Below are 21,762 nucleotides of genomic sequence, written 5' to 3'. Positions count from 1 at the left end.
AAGTGTCAACTCTCAGGTTTTGCTTTAGGGCAAGAGCTGGCTGTCAAGACTGTGGGACTTCCCAAATGCCAGGATGAGGGCTTTAACCTAGATGACAACATCTGTTCTGAGTATCAGGGTGGGGGGTCGATAGCATGCCAACTGGTGCAAACTGTCCCATATATAGGACTTCAATTAATCTCTCTATTTTGCAGTACCACTTCTCACTCTCACCATCCATCGTACCTGCCAATCCTGGGCCCAGGGTCTCTTGGGATTCCCATAAGCAGGCTGGTTCCCAGCTCCTCTCTAGCTCCCTCCTAGCACATCTGAGCTGTAAATCTTTCCACCTCTTTTATCTGTCAACATGCTCCCATCTGCTTTGTCTTCTAGAAATTCACTGAAGGCTGCTGTCATCTGTTGCTTAATACCCCTCCGCATTCCCTTCCTCTCCTCATTGCTATTCTATGTCTGTTCCTTTTATTACATAAATTATAGTAATTCAGCAGAGTCTTGGGAGGGGTTGGAACAACTTAATGCTCAATCCTTCTTGAACTTCCTGGCCACTTATTATCTTAAGAAATAGGAATACAATCTTTGTAACAGTTTTTTTTTTTTTTAAATATATGAAGTCAATTCCTAATGCAATAAGTTGTACACATATTTAAAAATATATGTGCAGTTTTTCAGAAAGAGGATCTTTCATTTTATCAAAAGATAAAATGGAACTTAAAAAAAGGAACTAAATCAGGAAAATACCCAGTTTCTTGTGGATTTAATGACTCAAGGATATCATGTCATTCAACTAAGCAAATCGGTCATTTTTATTTCTTGGAAGGGGTAGGAAGTTAATGAAATGTTTTCAGTGGTGTGTGTGTGGGGTGCTGAAATTGATAAGTTTAGTTTCGGAAATGTTGATTTTGAAGGGCTTATAGGATTGTTTAAGAAGAGATGTTTAGTAGGTAGTTGAATGTATATTTACAGGTCAGGAAGATTTGGCCTCCAAATTTGGTCACTTAACCACACTGCATATGAAATCACCCAGAAAACAAACAATTTAGAAGGGCAAAGAGTAGAATTCTTAGGAACACACACACACATTTAAGGATGAGGGGAAGAATATAAACCTTTAACAGCGACTGTAAAAGAGTGTTCAATTATGTCAAATGCTGCTGAGATGTCAAGTGAGAATAGGACTGAACAGTATGCATCGGATTTTAGTAACAAAGTTACTAAATACCTGGGAAAATAATTAAAGTGAAGTGGCAAAGTGGAGAGAAATCAGGACAGACTTCAGATAGTATCTGAAACAATGAATGTGTAGTAGCACCAGCCCCCACACCTGTGAGTCTCCCCAGTGGCGATGTTAAATTGGATAGAGTGGAAATTCTGTGGGATGGATGAGCTGGAATGGAGAAGGCTACAGAGCTGAGATGCCTGACAAGAGCTGTTGAAAACATTAAATGCAGTTCAAGATGAAGAAAGAAGTGTGAACCTAAGGGGTATCTGAAAGCTTGAGAGTGTAAACAGAGGGCTGGAGGATTCATCTTAGTGCAGAACCTATACATGAGTAAGGGAGTGAGCAGGATGGACAGACAGGAGGTTGAGTCAGAGAATGAGCTATATACATGTGCACAAATACAAGTGGGAAGGTGTTAGGTAGGAACAAGTTGTAGAAATGGCAGAGTGAGCAGGTGGCTTCGGGTCACTTTAGTGGAGGGAAAGGAAGTGGGTTACGGTGCTAGACTGGCCATAACCACACGGATGGTGACGCACCTGAGATGACTAGCAGTATTAAGGAAGACTGAAACCTGGTTTCCAAAATTTTCTTAAATGTAGGAAAGTAATTCAGCAACAGGAAGAGAAGTTCAACAAATACCAGACGGCACAATCATCCCTATCTAAAATATCAGGGGATTCCCAATAGGTTGAGACTTCAGATTAGATTCAAAGATGAGAATCAACTTCCCGTCTGAGTGCCCATTATTTACCCTGCCGGACATATGCAACACAAACATGAAAAAGATGCAGAAGATGTCCTGTAGGTAATTAACAGCTGAGTGTATAACCTCTATGGATCATTCTATTCTCTAGGATAAGATGATTTTAATAATCTTGGTCCAATGTTAACTGGCAACCATTTTGTTTCTATATTTTCCTAATCGTAAAACAAAGAAATATATCACTTCTACTCTTCACTGTATATTTAAACATCCACTTACCTGATTCCTTTTAGGTTTGTGTGTGCACTTGGCTTCCTGAGACTTCCTTCTGTTACTCTTCTTTTCCTTACAGGGCTGCACTTCTGTATTAAATAAGTTGCAAACACTCTCTTCTGCAAAATCGATCCATTGCTATAAAGAAAACTTAAAGTAAGCACGCTATAAAGCACAAGCAGTTACATTTTAATGTACAGCTCTCACTTTTTTCTTCCCATGATGCTCCTACCATTTTACATCCCACTTCTTATTAATTTTCAAATTCCATTAGAAGCATTTTAACCAAAACTCAAATGGAGGAAATAAATGACCAACTGCTGATCTTTCAAACATAGATCCAGAAGCACATATATATACTACCCAATCATATTAGGGAAGAAAATTATGTATTATATTTAGAAACAGCATAAGAATTAGTTGATTTATTCATTCATCAAATATTAGACAACCACAATTTAGCACACCTAACTGCTGTTGGGTTACAGGAAAAAAAAAAAACATGAACTTTTAGATTATTTATGTTTGAATTCTGTGCTTATCATCCAACCATATCAGCTAAAACCCCTATGATTTCAACTATAACAGCATAATATATGTTTGTACACTACGATGTTATGGATAAAAATCCAATTTTATCTAATTTAATAAAATAGCAAAAGATACATGCATTCAATGGATATTAAAATCCAGTGTAAAAAACAAACCAAAGCACAATTTAGAAAGGTTATATTTTTGTCATTGTCTGGTTCTTTTAACTACATGCTGCTCTTCTTCATTTTCACCTCAATGAAATTCATAAAATCATATGGATCCCAAACAAACTTTTCAAACAGATTGCCTTCCACATTAATGCAACTCTGAAAGCACTTTATTTTATCAGATTTTATTTCTAAGTGAATTAATTAAGATCAAATCAGGAAAACATTACCCTAGGTTATAAGCTAGATAAGATATTAGTTTCTTAATGACATTGATCAAGCCAAGATTTTATCCATCAGCATGTGATCACGAAAATAGAAAAACTATCCTGCAAGATTTAAAAACAAATACATTGTGTTAAATACAAGCACTTACATTTACTTTGTTAGAAGTCCGTGTTATTCTGCCAACTTTACAAGAGGATATTTTCTCATGGTTATTTGAAGGACTTAAGGTATCAGTGCCTGATAAGCAAGACACAAGCAGAATCAGGGTAGCGAACACAAAATTATAACACATATCACCTTTTGGATACACTGGATAATCTTTTGTACATCCACCTTAGCGTTTAATATCATATCTAAACATAAACAATTAATTACTAAGAGGAATAAATTTTGAAACCTATTTTTTTTTTTAGCTTTAGGTTTACTGAATACTCAGAAACTTTCATCATTTTGCATGGCGACTGCTTAACATATTATCATGTTAGGACAGCAGACTAAATCATATTACAATAAATGTATGTATTTTTGTGAATGTCCAATTAGTCCTAGCTACATTTTGCACAATGAAACTGCAATGAAGGGCATTAAGATGACCATCTAAATACTTTAGTTAATTTTGCAAAGTTTAAGAAAATTTTATCACTTTTAATAGTATGAATGAAAGGCAGTAATGTGTTCAAGAGCGTAAGCTTTGGAATGTGATAGACTATGGTTCACATTTTAACTCTAACTTAATAATACACGGCTTGGATTCTGTGCTAGGAAGGTTGGTTTGTGTCAACAAGAAGCCATTAAAAGATTATGACCAAGGAAAACACACAAATAAAGGTTCCCATCCTAAGGGCCCACCCCATGACATTTGTCAGCCAAATCCTGGTTTGTAAGAAAAGCTGGGAGAGATCTTTGTTGCCATATCACGATCATAAAAATCCAGAGACCTCAGTATGTATACGTGATAAAAATACCATATTAATATATGTGGAAAATTTTGGATATTTAACAATGACCCTTACAATCCAGATCATTGCCATTGTGCAAACTGTAAATAGAAACTTACTGTTGATATGTAAGAGTAGAGAGGCCAACTCCACTGCTTATAGCAACTTGAAGAATGAGGCTACTTGTCTAAGAAAGTTAAATGGCTATAATGATGCCACTGCACTCTACCCAGGTTGACAGAGCGAGATCCTGTCTCAAAAAAAAATGAAAGGTTATGGATAAACCAGGGTAGTCTTTAACTCCTGGCCTCAAGGTATCCTCCTGCCTCAGCCTCCCGAGTTGCTGGGATTCTAGGTGTGAGCCACCATGCCCAGCTCTATTAGGCTTTTTAAACCAAGTATATATTACTATAACAAATATGAAAATTTTTAAAGAAAATAAAAAGATTAAGTTTCACATATACACACTTTGAAAACAACAGTTATGAAAAGATAAACAAAAGTTACTACCTGAAAGAGTCTCAGAGATTGAAGACTTATTAGAAGGACTCAGAACTGCAAATGATACCTGAAGTGGTTCTATGTTTTCCTAAACAAAGGAAAAAAAAGAGTAGAACTTAAGACATCACTAAATTCAGTGAACATATAATGTGCCTGCAAGAGAAATGGTTAAGACTTTATTTTGATAGGAGGGAACTGTAATAAGCATAAAGATGGACAGTCTATAAAAGATTAAAGTCAATACAAAACAAAGATATCTAACAAAAATATAGATACTTTACATATATCTAATCATCGTTATAATGAAACCATGTTTATTAACTGTAATCCACCAAACTAAACAATAAAATTTTAAGTGAAAGTAGCCATAATGATCCACTGATAAGTTACTATTTGGTTTGTTTATTTAAAACATTCTAACTCCTATGAAGTAAATAAGAAAATTCATTAAAAAACACAATCTAACACTGTATTATTCAGGGAACTTTGAGGTAAAATGGCAATATAAACACAGATATCAAAATCTTCTTTCCTATATAATTGCCAGTAAGACAGTAATTGTTGATTTTTCAAAGATAAAATTTGCCACTTTGAAGAAATTCCCTTTAGTCACCACCCTGCTCAGGTTTTTTGTTTCTTTAAATCAGAAATAAATGCTAGATTTTATTAAATGTCTTTTCTGCATCCACTGACATGATCATATTTCTGTCTTCATCTATGTAAGGTATATATAAGGTGAATTATACTGATTGTTTTTCAAACATTAAACCAACTTTGCATTCCTAGGCTAAATCTCATGTGGTTACAATGTATCATCTTTTTACAAATTGCTATGTCTAAGAGGACACTGAATTATAGTTTTCTTGTAATTTCTGTCTGATTTTAGCATCAGGTTGATGCTGACATAAATGAATTACGAAGTATTCTCACGTCCTCAATTTTTGGAAGAGTTTGTGTAGAAACAGTATAACTTGCTCAAATGTTTGGTAGAATTCATCAGTAAAATCATCCAGATCAGGAGCTTTCTTTGTGATAAGATTTTAACTACAATTTAAGTGTTTTTAGTTGATATAGGGCCACTGAAGTGATTGATTCCATCTTTAGTGAGTTTTAGTAATTTGTGTCTTTCAAGGAATGTGCCTAGTTTATGTAAGGTGTCAAATTTATTGGCATAAAGTTGTTCATAATATTCTCTTATTACCCTTTTAATATTTATTAGGATATGTACTTAGGTCACCTCTCCCATTCCTGATATTCTCTCCCTTTTTCCTGAATAGTCTAATTGGAGATTTATTAATTTTCCTTAAAGCACTATATTTTGATTTCAACGATTTTTGTTTTCTATTTTATTGATTTCTGCATTTATCTTAATTATTTCCTTTCTTCTATTTCGTCTTGTGTTTTTTTTTTTGGTTTTTTTTGTTTGTTTTTGAGACAGGGTCTCACTCTTGCTCAGGCTGGTTTCAAACTCCTGAGCTCAAGCGATCCTCTTGCCTCACAAAAAGTCATCAAAGCACTGTTTGTAATAGGGAAAAACCTACATAGAAAATAGATTAAACCATGGCATATCCATTAGTCCATCTAATGACTTCAAAGCATAATTACTGCTCATGCAAAACATGTGAGGCCTGGTAAAAATATAAGCAACTTTATTGTATACTTTTCACACTTACAAGATTCTCCCCCTTATCATCAAAATTTGGTTGAGGTAATCGCTCAGGAACTGGTGACTGCTCTAGTACGGAACTGATCCCACTTAAGTCCTTCTTACAAACAGGTGTTCCTCCTTTACGCAGCGGAGTATTTGCTGGCAAAGATTCATCAAACACTTCAGGGCTGAGGTCCTCCCCAAAAGTAACTCTCTTCCTCTTCCTCATATTCACAAAGGCCGGTGCCTTACAATTTTCTTGATCTTCTATAAAATAAAGGGCAATACCTTAAAAAATTAAGCTGTATTTCTTATCCAAAAGGCATATACTGGGATATTTTAACATGATTATATTCAGCTGTTATTTGTATCATACAAAACAGTTTGTAGAACAAACACAAAATGGAAAAAATAAACAACGTTCCAATTAAAATATGGTAATAGATTTTAAAGTAAAATTTTGCATGAATACCTTAAAAGTTTATAAAATTGGAATATAAATTTTCTTTACAAGTTCCACCATTAAGTAAAAATGGATAGGTGAAATGGACAGACCAATTCTGAGGCTCTCCAAAGAGATTCTCTCCCTCCCAGCTGTTCTTCATTCCCATGTAAATTCAGAAGCATCAAGGCATTAACAGATCACTTAAAATTCCACATGCTAGATCAGATTTTATTAACAAGAAAATCATATCCTCAGGCTTAAAAATAAATATGAATTTCTTACCCATTTTTCGTTCTTCGTAACAATTTGCAAGATTTGAGATGAAGCTTGAATGAGTCTTATCATCACAGAGGTTGTTACAATGTTCCTAAACAAAATAAATATCAATGAATGTTTACCTATAAAAAATATATAGTTATTAAGAATGGCAATTTTGAGTTTTTTCCACCAAGGGCAAACAGATACTCTAGTACTGAAGGTTAATTTTATTTTCATAATCATTCAGGCTTAAAACACCATGATATCAGGCACAAATAAAAACAATGTTCCCTAGATATTACTTTAGAAGATGGTATTTTAGGCCAAAATTAAAGAACAGAAATCAATAAATTTGGGTTAAATTCCTTTCATCTTTGATCTAGCAAATGAAGTTAAGGAACATGTGAATGGCTAGAATTACAGTGTACAGTGTACATCCCTCAATATCCAGGGGGAACTGGTTTCAGGACCCAGTGGATACCAAAATCCACAGATCAATTCCCTTATATAAAATGGTGTACTATTTGCATAGAACCTACAAACGTCCTCCTGTATATTGTAAATCATCTCTAGATTACTTATAATACCTAATACAATGTAAATGCTATGTAAATAGTTGTTACATGGTATTGTTTGTATTACTTTTTACTGTTGTGCTGTGATTTTTTTAAATTGATTTTTTTCAGAGTATTTTCAATCTGTGGTTGGTTGAATCCACAGGTGCAGAACCAGTGGATTTGAAGGGCTAAATGTACAACGTACAGTGTCAGATAAGAAAAATTATATAAATGGTCTGAGATACAAGAACTGCACTAAAACAAGAAAAAACCCCATCAGGTTAAACGATATAACAGGGTATTTTGTCTTTTAAACAAGGGAACGACACCTCTTATAAACGTTTAAATCTCCCATCTACATTAGTATATTCTTGAGAAAGAAATAAAGGAAAGAAGGTGGTATTTGCCCCTGTGTTTCTCCAAATGAAGATTACAGAGTAGGCAAGTTAGTAAGGAAGGGGTATTGTAAACCTTATAGAAAAAGTTAGGGCAAGCCTAAACACACGGCCACTAGAGTTCTGCCAGATCTGTGGACAGATTAAAGTCTTCCCTTAATCACCACCAGCTTGTCCAGCATCAACCTGAAGCCCTGACCAGTCCTTGTTATTGAGAGTTATTCATTTTCTTCAACAGACCCATTCCAAAAATAGCACCTGCTCTAAGAAATAGTCCTGCTCCAAGCAAACCTCCTTAATCTGTTATCTCTCAAGTCAGTTCGTTTTCCTGACCAGTGTTAGGAATACCAATATGTGAACCAAGCTAACTTACACAACTAAGTTCATGTTTACTTTTAGATTCATTTTTAATTAAAACAACCACAAAAATTAGCAAACAACTCAAATTTTTCTTTGTCTACCAACTGTGGCCTTTTACTATAAAGATCATTAGTTGTCCAAATCTTCACCTGATACTAATGACAGGATGATGTTTGCTGTGCCATACTGCTAATAAGTAAGAGTTATACAGATCATTAGTATGTCAAGTCCCTTTGAGGAAAAGATAAACGAAATATATGAACACGCAATATTGTATGTATCACAGACCTAAATCAGCTCTTTAACCAAAATGTTGTTAAAACACTTAAAATAGCAATTGAATACCAATTATCCATGTAGATGGAAGGTTACCTAGTTCATTTTGGCTTTTGAAACAGATTTGTAGGCATAGTAATGTTAAAATGCTTATGGTTTGAAAAAAGATTTGTATTTCTGATGTACCACGTACTGATGGCGATTTCATATTATTATCCCCTTTAATGCTCAAATTACCCTATAGGCTAAATTACTAGTATTATCCTTTTACGTACAAGGAAACCCGACACAAAGAGGTTCAATAATTTGCCCAGCTATTAATTTGCAAGTCTGGATTTGAACAAGGCACTGTGAACAAGTCAAACTTATCTGGGTTCCCATAACAACCTGCAAACCTAAGTGTGTGTCAAATGGGGCCAATACCTTTCTTAAAGTACTGCTGTATACATGCCAGAACTATCAGTGGAAACCACTCAAGAACTGCCAGCTACTTTCCATCAATTTCCTCTTTCCTCAGGTTAACTCAGCATAGGGAAAAAAGCACAGCTGTAAGAGGTATTTTTAAGACCAGATATTTCGGGTGGATAGACAGGTAACAGACTGACACATTAATTATGATTAACTAACATCATATAAAACTAATCAGTAAACTATAATTATGTGAATGCATTGATAATTATAATTAAGATTATGAACCTTTTGTAAATTACACTCTACTTACATTAAATGCTGCATACTAAATCCATACTTTATTTAAAAAAAAAAAAGAAAAACTCCACATAATACTATAAATGAGAAAAGATGAGGAAAAAGTTTATGGTAAGACATTTCCTTTTAAACCAGTATGATAAATGACATTTCAGAGGTATTGCTTTAAACCAAAATGAATTTTTATTCATTTGCTTTAGGAAATGTAACCCTCTTCTTACCTGTAAGCTCTCTGTAAACATTGTGACAGAGGGTTTCTTCAGCACAGAACGAAGCACAAAGGTCTCATGGGATGGAAGGTCCCTCCTGCACACCGGAGTAGCTGGTGACCCGAAGGCAGGGACTGAGTCTGGGCTCACAGCTGCAGGGAAGGCGTCAAGTGAAAGAGCATCCCTGGATCCTCTGCCCTCTACACAGTCAGCAACCTTGGGTTCTTAGAGATAAAAACACAAACATGAGAGGTGGAAGGTGTCTAAATCTGTTTGTAATGCCAGACTTAGCACATAAAGATGCAGGGGGCCCAGTTAAATCTGAATTCTATCTAATTTCTTACTCATATGTACTTTGGTATAAAAGAAAACACTACAGTGATGTCAGCAAGATGGCTGAATAAGGGTTCTCTGGCATCATCCCCTGTCCCCCAGAGAAATCCAATTATCCACACACAAAAATACCATCCTAAATATCCTAGAACTTGAGAGAAAGGCTGAGACACCCCGTTGGACTATAGAACAAGGCATTTGAAATTATCTAAGCAGAGGAGCAGAAAGAATGAAAAAGAATGAAGGAAGGCTATGGGGATTATGAAAAAAACATCAAGTAAACTAATCCTTGCATCGTAAGAATTCATGAGAAGCAGAGAGAAAAAGGCCTAGAAAAGACATTTAAGAAAATAATGGCTAAAAATTTCCCAAATATGGGGAACTACGACAACATCTAGGTACAAAAGGCTCAGAGGTTGCCAAATTCAACCCAAAGAGAAGCAAGCCAAGATACGTCACAATCAAATTATTAAAAACCAGAACAAAGGAAGAATACTAAAAGCAGCATGAAATAAGAAACATGTCAGATTCTCATATGGGAGTCTCATATGGCCTTCAGCAGAGTTCTCAGCAGAAACCCTAAAGACCAGGAAAGAGTAGGCTGATATATTCAAAGTGTTAAAAGGAAAAACAAAAAACCCTAAAAAAGTGCCAACCAAGAATATTTCACCTGAATACTTCAGGAATGAGGGAAGAAAAAAAAGCTTTCCTAGACAAACAAAAGCTAAGGGAGTTCATCGCCACTAGGCCTGCTTTATAGGAATTGCTAAACACAGTTCTTAAAGCTTAAAGGAAATACTCTAATTAATAACAAAAAACATATGGAAGTAAAAAACTCAACAGTATAATACATAGTCATACTCAAGAGTTCTCTAATACTGCAAGGGTGGCAATATGAAGCAAGTTTATCCCTAGTAGGAGGATTTAAAGACAAAACTACTAAAAACAATTGTAACTACAGTAAATTAAGAGATACAAATTATAAAGACCAATGTAAATACTGACAACAAAATCCTAAAAGGTGGGGGGAAAGGAGTGAAAATGTAGTTTTCAGGTACGATTAAAGGCAAGTTGTTATCAGCTTAAAGTAGCCTGTTATAAGGATATTTTATGTAAGTTTCATGGTAAACATAAACCAAAAATCTATAGTAAATGCACAAAATATAAAAAGAAAGGATTCAACACAAAAACTACCAAGCCACAAAGGAAGGCAGCAAGAGAGGAACAAGTACCCACAAAACAATCAAAAAACAAATTGCAAAATGGCAGCAGGAAGTCCTCATCTATCAGTAATTACCTTGAATGTAAATGGATTAAATTCTCCAATAAAAAGACAGAGTGGCACCTGGATCTTTCTCCAAGCTGATGGCACTTTTAAAGGGTCTGTACCCACCTCCCTCTTCCTTCCCTTTTCCTTCCAGCTGGCGGGAAGGCACATGATGGCATGAGCTTGACCTGCTGTCTTAGACCATGGAGGGAAGCTCCATTTTGAGGAAGACAAGTAATAAGATCAAATCCTAGTTAAGTCCCAGTGAAAGCTCTGGACTGCCTCCCAGAGTTCTGCATGGGGGGGCAAGGGGGAGGGAATGTCCATCTTATTTAAGTTGTCATATTTTGGGGTCTTTGAAACAGCAGCCTAATTCTTGACTAGTACTAGTCAAGCACTGACACGTTTTAATAGAAACCATAGTTGCCAGGAAGGTGAGGAAAAAAACCAAAAAAGGCAGAGTGGCCAAACAAATAAGAAAACCAAGATCCAATCATGTTTCCTGCAAGAACTCATTTTACTACTAAGAACACAAACAGACTGAAAGTGAAGGGATAGAAAAAGATATTCCATGCAAATGGAAACAAAAACAGAATAGTGATAACTATATTTATATCAGACAAAATAGACTTTAAGGCAAAAACTATAAAAAGAAGCAAAGGTCATTACATAATAAGAGTTAATTCACCAAGACATAGAAACTGTAAATACATATGCACCCAATATTAGGCACCTAAATACATAAAGCAATTGCTAAATGATCTGAAGAAAAAGACTGCGATAATAGAAGGAGATGTCAATATCCCACATTCAGCAATGAAAAGATCATCCAGACAGAAAGTCAGTCAACACTGGACTTGAACTACTGTTAGACCAAATGATTCTAAGAGACATATACAGAACATTCCATCCAACAGCAACAGAATACACATTCTTCTCACGCGTCCACAGAACAGTCTCCGTAATAGACCATATGTTAAGCCACAAAACAAATCTTATATTTAGGAGGACTGAAATCATAAGTATCTTTTTGGATTACAATGGTATAAGAAATCATAGAAAATACACAAGTATGTTGAAATTAAACAACGTGCTCCTAAACAACCAATGGGTCACAGAAAAAAATCAAAAAGGAAATAAAAAATACCTTGAGACAAACAAAAATAGAAACACAACATACCAAACCTTACGGAATGCAGCAAAAGCAGTGTTAAGAGGGAAATTTATAGTTGCAAACACTTATATCCAAAAAGAAGAAAGCTCACAAATAAAATATTTAACATTATACCTCAAGGAATGACAAAAAGAACAAACTAGCCCAAAGCAGAAGGAAGGAAATAACAAATATCAGAACAGAAATAAATGAAACACTTAGAAAAACAATAGAAAAATAACAAAACTACGAGTTGGTTTTTTGAAACAAAACAAAACAAACCATAGCTAGACTAACCAGGAAAAAAAAAAGAGACTATTCAAATAAATGAGAAACGAAAGTGAAAACATTATAACTAAAATACAAAGGATCATAAGAAACTATTATTAATAGTTATATGCCAACAGATTGGATAACATAGAAGAAACTGATAATGAAGAAACAGAAAATCTGAAACAGACCAATGATGAGTAAAGAGATTGAAATAATAAAAAGTCTCAAACCAAAGAAAAGCCCAGGACCAGATGGCCAATTGAATTCTACCAAACATTTAAAGAAGAACTAAGAGGAATTTTTCTCAAACACTTCCAAAAAATGAAAGTAGAAGGAATACTTCCAAACTCACTTTATGAGGCTAGCATTACCCTAACACAAGCCAGACAAGGACACTACAAGAAAAACATTGGCCAATATCCCTGATGAACACAGATAAAAAAGTACTCCACAAAATATTAGCAAACTGAATTCAGGAACACGTTAAAAGAATCATTCACCATGATTAAGTGGGATTTATCTGTGGGATGCTAGGATGGTTCAGTATTATTAAACCAATAAATGTAATACACTACATAAACAAAATGTAAAATAAAATCATACAATCATCTTAATAGACACAGAAAAAGCATCTGACAAAATTCAACACCATCTCAAGATAATCTCAACAGATTAGGTATAGAATGCACCTTAACAGAATAAAGGACATTTATGACAAACCTGTGCAGTTCCAAGAAGAGAATATCCCTCACATAACAAGAATTCTAACACATTTCTACTAGGCCATGAGATGCTAAAAAGTAGAGAACCATTTTAGTTTTCCCATCAGCGTGAACAGGAACACTAATCATGCATGTCCACTGAGTGGGGCACTGGCACATTTGCTAAGAAAAAATTAAACACTTACCACTTAAGGCCTCTGTGAACTCTGTGAGGGGAAGAGACTCTTCAACTGAAGCTCCAGACTGCGTTGAAGCAAGTTCAGATGATTTCTTGGGGAAAACATTTAAAGAGTAGAGAAGTATCACGTTTTATTACTTGTAGTATTACTGACAGCTTTTTGAAGATTTGAGTAAGCATCATAGATTACCTGGAAATCTGGTGTTCAACCACCTTCATTACTAGTGAACTCAAAGTATCCAGCTATCTAACAATGGAGTATGCACCCTAATTGCATCCTAAACATCCCACAAGACAATTTTCAATCCCCTAGAAAAAGTTTAAAGGACACATTTTTGTTGCCTTATTAAAGCCTAGAAAGCTGTGTCACTTGCTAGCCTTTAAAGAAAAAAATTCTCAAAATAAATGTGTTACATAATTATTAGTCAGACACCAAATGATATCAATAGCTAGGCTGGGAAGAACATTAACAGCTAAGATAGAAAACACACTCATATAGTTCAGAAATAATTTCTAAATCGTGGTGTATGGCCACATAATTCATCAACGTTCTCATAACAAAAAATTACTACTGCCTCTGTCCGATGGTGATTTCACAGTAACCTGAATAATGCAGAGGTAAGAAGGGACCACGAGATACAAATGAAACACACTGGACCCTGAAGAATCTCTAATAACTATCAAACTTCTACTCAGCCAGTCCAAATAAGATGAGCAGGATGACTGCTGGAGCTAAGTGAAAGAGAAGGTACAGAAAGAGTTCCAACTGCAATGGCATTAGGTGTCTCCTCTCTCGAAGGAAATGAAAACCTACTGGGTCAAACTGGCACTAAGAGTACCAAGCAAAAGTCAGTCATTTGAGACTAGCTCCCTGCTTACATCTGTGGGAAGGTCAACAGATTTTCAACAGTATTATTTTTCTCCTAACTTAGTAAGTCACGTCGGTTATCATCTTTTGATAATCTTGACAGGCTTTAGGTAGTTATAAACCACAAAAATCCCTAAAACTACTTGAAAGAAGTGAACAGAGCAAAGGAGAAATTGCTAAATAGCACCCTACTTCTCAGTAGTCAGTAGCAGCAAGAAGATGTGTAAGAACCCCAGGCCTGAGGAGTATCCCCCATACGAATCTTCATTCTATTCACCAGTTATGTTTAAATCATCTGTTTATACATCGCCTTCCCCAGTACAAAAAAAGCTGCTTAAGGGCAGGACTATTACCTACTCCCCGTTGAACCATCACCTTCTAGAACAATCCCTCACTTGCAGAAGACAACAAGGCTTACCCTTGCAACAAAGTCCTTTACCTAAGGTTAGGAATCAAAAGCAACATATCCATCCAAACTGTTTCTGGTAACAACAAATACCAACCAATAATAATAAAATTAGCAGATAGGAAACACACACACACACACACACACACACACACACACACACACACACACTTTAAAACCCCAGCTATGACATTGCAGAAGAAAGTGCTAAAATTGAAGAACGACACCGACAACCTTAAAATTGTATGTGCACAAAACCAAAGCTTCATTTCCCTATGTGTAAAGTAAATGAATTACCTGAGAAAGATCAGCAGAAGTTTCAGTTGTACATGTTCTGTCTGTATCAATACTCAATATCTGAAGATCAATTACTTTTCCTTCAGCATCGGTTTGATTTTCGTCAGAGTTGCTCTCAGGGGATATTCTCCGACGTTTGGATGGTAACTCTGCAGGGAACCCAGACTGTTGGCATTCACTAAGATCTTCCTTTTTGGCTATACGCACAAAACAAGTTTTTTTTTAAAAATGACACAGGTATAATATTTTACATTATAATTTTAAAATTTTGTACATTGTAATAATTTTAGGAAAATTTAGTGCTTCAGTCTAAATCAATAAAAATGAAAATATAGGATACACTTTCCTCAAAAAAGGAAATCTAACAGAAAGGCAAGAGAATATGACTATTGAAAAGAAAATAATAAATTTAATTATTTGAATTACGTCTTTTCAGATCTTAAAACGTACAAAGATCTCCTAAAATACATTTGCATGTCTGATATGGTATCTGTTTTTAAATTTACAATAAAACCTTTTATTTTGAACATTTTGAAGGATATACTTACGTTCTAACACTGCATGATTTGTGAAAAATACAACTACAATATACCTTAGTTCTTTCTAGCTACAAAAAAGGAATTTAATTGTCTGCAGAATTACAACAATGATGTAAATAAAATAAATCTTAAAACTCAGGGAAAAACCAAAAAGATAGGTTACAAACTACAAACACAAATTAGTACATTCATCTACCTCTGTGGTCAAGTACCATAGAGGTAGATGAATCGGACCAGTCTTGGGTTAATAGAGCATTGCATGCAAGTAGGTACTGAGACGTGCACTTGAAGACGGTTCAAGAAGTCAAAACAAAATCGTTTGGAACCTTAGAATGTAAAGCACCAGAGAAATGGTTATAATGATTACAGTAAGGCCAAGATTTTGTTGAATTCTGGTCTGAAATCCTTTGTGATTAATAAAAAATAAAAAATTACTGAAAAAGTAAATGAATTATTAATACAATCTAAGAGTTAAAATATGGTAGATTATCAGATTGTACATATTTGTTTTTCACATCAAGGTTTGGTGTTCAGTATTCATATAAATGCTTGCCAAACTTAATAGCAATTTTGTAAAAATCAAGGTTTATAAACTCAGATTTGTTATAAGCTCTAGTCTATAGGTGAAATGAGCTAATTAGCTCTGACATTTTAAAACTTAAAATTGTGACCATGTGGAAATGTACAATCAGGAATGCCTGATATTAGGGTTTTTAACAGAAAACAGAAATCCCTATTTTTGTGTGAAATCTTCCAAATTTTAAATATTAGGCTCCATCAAAAAATACACCTGGGCTCTGAAAAGATTGCTTTCACTTGTAGAACGAAATTGTTTCACATCTTAGAAGCTTATCTTTATAAATACATAAGTCAAAATCACATGAATTCTTTCTACTTACTCAAGTCTGTTGTGTCTTCTGCCTCTGACAATTCTGGACGGTCAGGCATTTTCTCGTTTTCCTTTATGGAGTGAAAAACTGACTGGAAAGAGGACATTCGCTCTCTTAAAGAGTTAACATTTCGATACAGTGCAGGGCTGCCCTGTGAAAGTACAAAACATACAGGGTATCATAAATCAAATCAAACACAGTTTCTATATTCTAGGCCTACAGCCACTGAATTCAAGGCGAATATAGCACACCAAAGGCTTTCTGAAGATCAGGGGTAATGGATTCGTGTGGCAGAGCCTCTTCACCGTGGATTTACACATTTCCAGTTTGAATAGTCGGTGAGCTGTAATCATCTCAGATTCCCCTCTGCTCTTCCTCCAACTTTTAGCAAAGCCTGAGCAAGGAGGAACAGAGTTATATGTACAGAGATGTACAGCTATGTGCCGGTTAATACTGATGAATCCCTGGATCATACTAAAAGATGTCTGGAGTAGGTAGAACATGCTTTAAAAAGAGACTCATAAAAAGTGTATCCCCCATTATTTGGGGAATAAACAACGTTTAGAAGGATTCTGAGGGGTTTTGGGCTTTCATTCATACCTTAGCTTCTACTGCCTGATTCATCTCAGTGAAACAAATTTGAATGGAAAAAGGAAAGAGATGTTTAGCACAAAAATGCTGAAAGGCTAGACTGAGATTATATGGAAGGCACAAAAAACCCACTGAAGCCTGGGATGAGGCAAGGAACAAGGAACAGGAGGAACCGGCTCATTTGCAAATTCTACCAAAGGTATGCTGTAGGTGTCCATGAGAAGTCATCTGTACAAAACATGTGTCACACGTACGTCTCAGTGCACCTGCATCAGTCCACTTGTACCCTCCAGCCCAGGAGGCCAGGACGGGACACAGAAGGTCCATATGTGCTCAGATACCCATGCTCACATTACTCTCCCCTCCCGCTCTCCCCAGCTAAACGTTCCTGATTGCATGGGGCCTGGAGGATGCTTGCTTCCTTAGGGCTGAAGCCAGCCATTTGCTTAACATGCAAAGGTAGATGGTGTAAGCACAGCTCTCTGGAAACCCCACTAATAGGGTTCCAACCAAAGATTGATTAAAATGAAATTTATACTATCAGGGATAGAAGTGCCAGATAAGGGAAAGTAATATAAAACTTAAGAGTTCAGTTTACATATAAAATAAGTCACTGACTAAGTTCTCTATCCAGATTTTTTTTTCCTTTATCATTTGGACTGTGAACACAATTCCACCAATGGAGAGCATGTGACAATTTAAAAAATTACATCAATAGGCAAAAGTAAAAAATTACCTCTCTTTAAGTTACCGTATGGAGAAGCAGCGAAAGTCTTGAAGCCATGTGTGATGGTGCTGTATTCACATACTGATTCTATCCCCAGTGAACACTCATAAAGCAAACTCTATTACACGCTAACAGAACATTTTAAATTCAAATATGCTTGATGATGTCAACCTTTATGACATAAACAGCACATAACATTCAGAAAAGGCTTGTGGCCAACTCATCCACATATGAGCGATAGAGGAAAAATTATCTCAAGGTCATACAATTTACCTTGAATGTGCTTTTTTTGGTACTTATTTCAACATGGTAGGGGTAGGTTTAATACCCTAGGAACTTGGAGCACTTTGAGACGCGCTGCTTAAAGTAAATCATAAGTTTCCCTAGTCAAAATTTTTTTTCTCTATTTCCTCTTGGAGAAAGAGACCAATGCTCATATACAAAATAAATGAAACATCCCAAATGTACTGCTTTTTTGATGCTTTTGCCTTATGAACTGTGTTGGTCACTCAACATTCCTTCCATGGACCAGAACCTGTTCCAGGGGCTCAGTATCCAGGGGAGAAATTACATTCTAGAGTGAAATTCTGAAAACCTATTAACATAGCTCCAGGTACAAGAGGTGCTACTGAGAAGATAAAACAGTAATGTGGCCAGGCCCCTAAAAGTGCTGTGTTGGCTAGAACCAGGACAGAACCCTGCCTCAAGTAAAATCTGAGTTGAAACCAAAACTCATAATGAGAAAGTGGTTTAAGGGAAGACATCACAGGAGGGAAGCATTCTGCAAGAACAAGGCAGGACAAGAGCTAAAGCCCTGGGTGGAAAGAGCACAGGGCAGAACGAAGGCCAGCGTGCCCAGCAATTGGGAGGACATGGGGAGAGGAGCCCAGAGGAGGGTATGAGGCTCCAGGAAGGGGTCTTGGTGTAATTCACGGCATCACAGGAAGCCACGGGATGTTTCTGAGCAGCAGGGTGAATGATCCAACTTCTACTTTAAATAATGACACCTCTTTGACTGCTTTGTATAGCTACATACATCCCCATCAGAAGATGAATAATTTGCTCCTTTCCACACGGTTGTCCCAAATACATTTTGCCCTGGGAAACCCTTGCCCCTATAAACTAATACATAGTAGTCATGAAAAAACTAGAAGCTCAGAAATAAGCTATTAAAAGAAAAAGGTTGTAGTGCCTCACTTCATTATAGAAAAATGGACACTGACTAGAAAAAATTTGCAAAATAAAACAGAAAGCTCCTTTAGAAAGCCATTTCTATCCAGGGTCTCATAACTCTTAAAATATCCATTGCATACTCTGTTAAAACACAGAGAAAATTCTCTCCAGATCCAAAACAGATGAGATACACGAGAAGGCAGAAGCATAGCACAAAAGCTTCATGATGGAACCTAGAAGAAAATCATACCTGTGCAGGGGAATCCCGTGCCCAAGGAGACTTCTTAGCAGTCCTTAAATTCTGCTGCTCAGCGATGAAACGAATCAGATGGTTTGTTTCAGGTGAGCCCCGAGCACCAACTGCAGATCGTCGTCTGGATTTTTTAAGATAGGATGATGACTTTCCTGTAATGAAACACTCTTATAAATTGCAACAAAACAAGGCAATCATTAGTAATCATGTCCAAGACTCGTGATGTACCAGCCTGAGAGAGAAAACAAGATAAATACATGCTACAGAAATCTAAGTAGAGAATTACTGGCCAAGTTGTTCATACATAATCAGTTGGACAGGGGTCTCTGTTTTGTCCACTGATTGAGTCCACAATCTTAGAACAGAACCTGGTACATCGAAAGCATTTATTAAATAGTTATTGAATAAATACATGAACACATTTTAATTAATAGTTTTCTTTCTTGTCCCATATTTCCTGCACATACAGGTGGGTAATGTCTTGCTTTTGACTAAGAATTTCTCTCTTTCTGAATTAGTCAGTCTTGGCCTGAAAGGCAAGATCTCCACGTAGGCACTCTCACACTCTTAATTCTTGAAGAAGATTTTGTTTCTCTTAGATATCTACCTACCTTAAGCATTACCCTGAATTTTGGCATATGCACACAAAGTGAGTCTGGCTTTTTAAAGGTGTAAGGGACTAATATTACTGAGAAGGAAAGACAGGATGGTGTGCCCCTTGGCCTTATCTCATTCACGTATTATAGTGCCCTGTGACTCCAAAATCCTCCATTATCCTCCATTTCTAAATGTTGTCCTCTAAGCCTGCAGTCCCCATCCCCTGGGCCGTGGCCTGTTAGGAAACGGGCTGTGCATCACGGCCTGAGCTCCGCAACCCCCCATCCCCAGTCCTTGGAAAAATCGTCTTCCATGAAACTGGCCCCTGGTGCCAAAAAGATTGGGGACGGCTGCTCTAAGTCAATTAGATTCCCATACAGTATTTCTTTCTTCTCCATCTACGTTAGACTCCACAGATGAATTTCATTTCTATTGCTTAAAGACTAGCCCGAGTCAATTTTCAGTTTGTGATTTTTGAGGGAGGCACATTCCAATCTTTCCATGTTGTATTTTCTTAATTGCTCTTAAACGTTCTCTTATTTTTGCCAAATACGAAAATAAAATGCATTACTATTCATGTCATACACTCTTCTGTATCCCTGTGTCAGGTCAAAAAGTGATCACACACCATTCTTGTCCGGTATGGGCATAAAGCACAACTCTGACCTAGGAACAGTATTACACTTGGTGTCCCGGGATCCCGTTAATTCCTGCCATGCTAAATGAGCTGTGCATGTGCACGGAAGTCTCCCTGAAAAAGCAAGCTTGCAAAAAATTAGACACCTACAGTAGTAAAACAGTACATATAGACAAACAAAGCTGAGTTTTACGAGTTACTTTTAAACTTGAAAAACACTACAATGACAACTTCTCTTACCTGAAGAGTTCTTAACAAAGCTTTCAGATGTAATTCCCAATCGCTCTACGGTTACTGTGGAAAAGTTCATAGGTGATTTAAAAGCATCTGTCGTGCAAAGATTAGGAGGTACTTCTGCTGCATGCTTCTGAGGAGTCACAATCTTCCCCGTTCCCAAAATGAAAGAGGCATTTTCTGAAACAGAAACACGTTGCAGGGGCTAAACATCATTACCAAGACAAATAAATGCCTACATCTTAAATTTCACAAGGAGGCAACAAGCAGATCACTACGTACCAGCATTAGTGATAGCAGACTCTTTGGTTTCCGAGAGCTTGTCTTTTGACTTGGCATCCATCTAAAAGATGAAGAGGGGGAGAAAAAGAGAAAAGAAAGAAAAACAAACAAACAAAAAATAACCCAACCAGCAAAATTAACGTGATTCGATCAAGAACCTCACTCATGACTGAATTCTAATACAATTCATACTGGCATGAAAACACATGTTAAGGGAGTGCTTTTGAAGCTCAAATCCAAGAGAAAGAAAGGGAGGAAACTGCAGTTCGAGCTAAAACAAACCACAGCCCAGACAGAAGCCGAGGCCTTTCACCCTCAGGGAGTGCGGGGACCACCAGGGCACCCCGAGAACGACGCAGCTCCGCGCGTTTCCAGGAATTCTACCTCAGCAGGTCCGTGTGGGCCCGGGGACCCAGAGCAGGTGCTCGAAGGGCCGCTGGCTCCGCGGTGCGGGGTGAGCAGAACAGAGTCCGAGCAGCAGCCGGGGAAGCGGCACCGTCGTCCCGTCGCGGCAACTCGCCCGCCTCGCACGCCGCAGCCCCGGGCGTCCCCAGCGCCTTCCAGAGCCCAGCTCTCCGGACCGGCCGGGGAAAGCACCTGCTGCCCGCCTGGCCGGCAGCGGGACTGCTCCCCGGGTCGTCCAGCAGCCCCGCAGCCGCGCACCCATGCAGCCCGCGCCGCCCCAGCCCTGCCCGGGCCCGGCCGCCGCCGCCGGATTCAAACCGCGGCCCCGCCCCTCGGCGTTACTTCACGAACCTCTCCGCCGCCGCCGCGCTGGCGTCCGAGCGCGGCCCGAGCGCTCCTGGGCCCCGCTCCTCGCCGTCTCAGGCACAGGAGCTGCTCCCCCGGGCTCCAGGAGAAACCGCCGCCAGCCGCGCTCAACCCGCTGGCCGGAGACACCAGCTGCTAACTTGGGCCCGCGG

At 37.4% G+C, this 21,762-nt stretch overlaps 1 protein-coding gene across 3 annotated transcripts in view; it reads right to left on the bottom strand.

The window, feature by feature from the left end:
* The window catches only part of CDCA2 (cell division cycle associated 2), a 30,752-nt gene extending 9,228 nt beyond the window's left edge, over positions 1–21,524 (bottom strand). For 2 of the 3 annotated variants that reach the window (XM_045535788.1, XM_045535790.1), the window contains exons 1-13: positions 21,224–21,524; positions 20,840–20,900; positions 20,564–20,737; positions 19,087–19,241; positions 16,355–16,496; positions 14,917–15,113; positions 13,353–13,437; positions 9,432–9,643; positions 6,939–7,023; positions 6,237–6,478; positions 4,573–4,651; positions 3,273–3,361; positions 2,202–2,333 (exon numbers count right to left, since the gene is read on the bottom strand). In XM_045535788.1, the coding sequence (XP_045391744.1) occupies positions 2,202–2,333; positions 3,273–3,361; positions 4,573–4,651; positions 6,237–6,478; positions 6,939–7,023; positions 9,432–9,643; positions 13,353–13,437; positions 14,917–15,113; positions 16,355–16,496; positions 19,087–19,241; positions 20,564–20,737; positions 20,840–20,900 (1,653 nt within the window). In that variant the 5' untranslated portion in view covers positions 21,224–21,524. Of the gene's footprint in view, positions 1–2,201; positions 2,334–3,272; positions 3,362–4,572; positions 4,652–6,236; positions 6,479–6,938; positions 7,024–9,431; positions 9,644–13,352; positions 13,438–14,916; positions 15,114–16,354; positions 16,497–16,596; positions 16,740–19,086; positions 19,242–20,563; positions 20,738–20,839; positions 20,901–21,223 lie in introns of those variants that run through there. The other variant, XM_045535789.1, reaches the window with a different exon arrangement.
* Between the last annotated feature and the right edge of the window lie 238 nt (positions 21,525–21,762).

This window comes from Lemur catta, chromosome 22 (genome assembly GCF_020740605.2).
Source record: "Lemur catta isolate mLemCat1 chromosome 22, mLemCat1.pri, whole genome shotgun sequence".
NCBI lineage: Eukaryota > Metazoa > Chordata > Mammalia > Primates > Lemuridae > Lemur > Lemur catta.
This window is presented reverse-complemented; position numbering and strand designations above follow the sequence as displayed.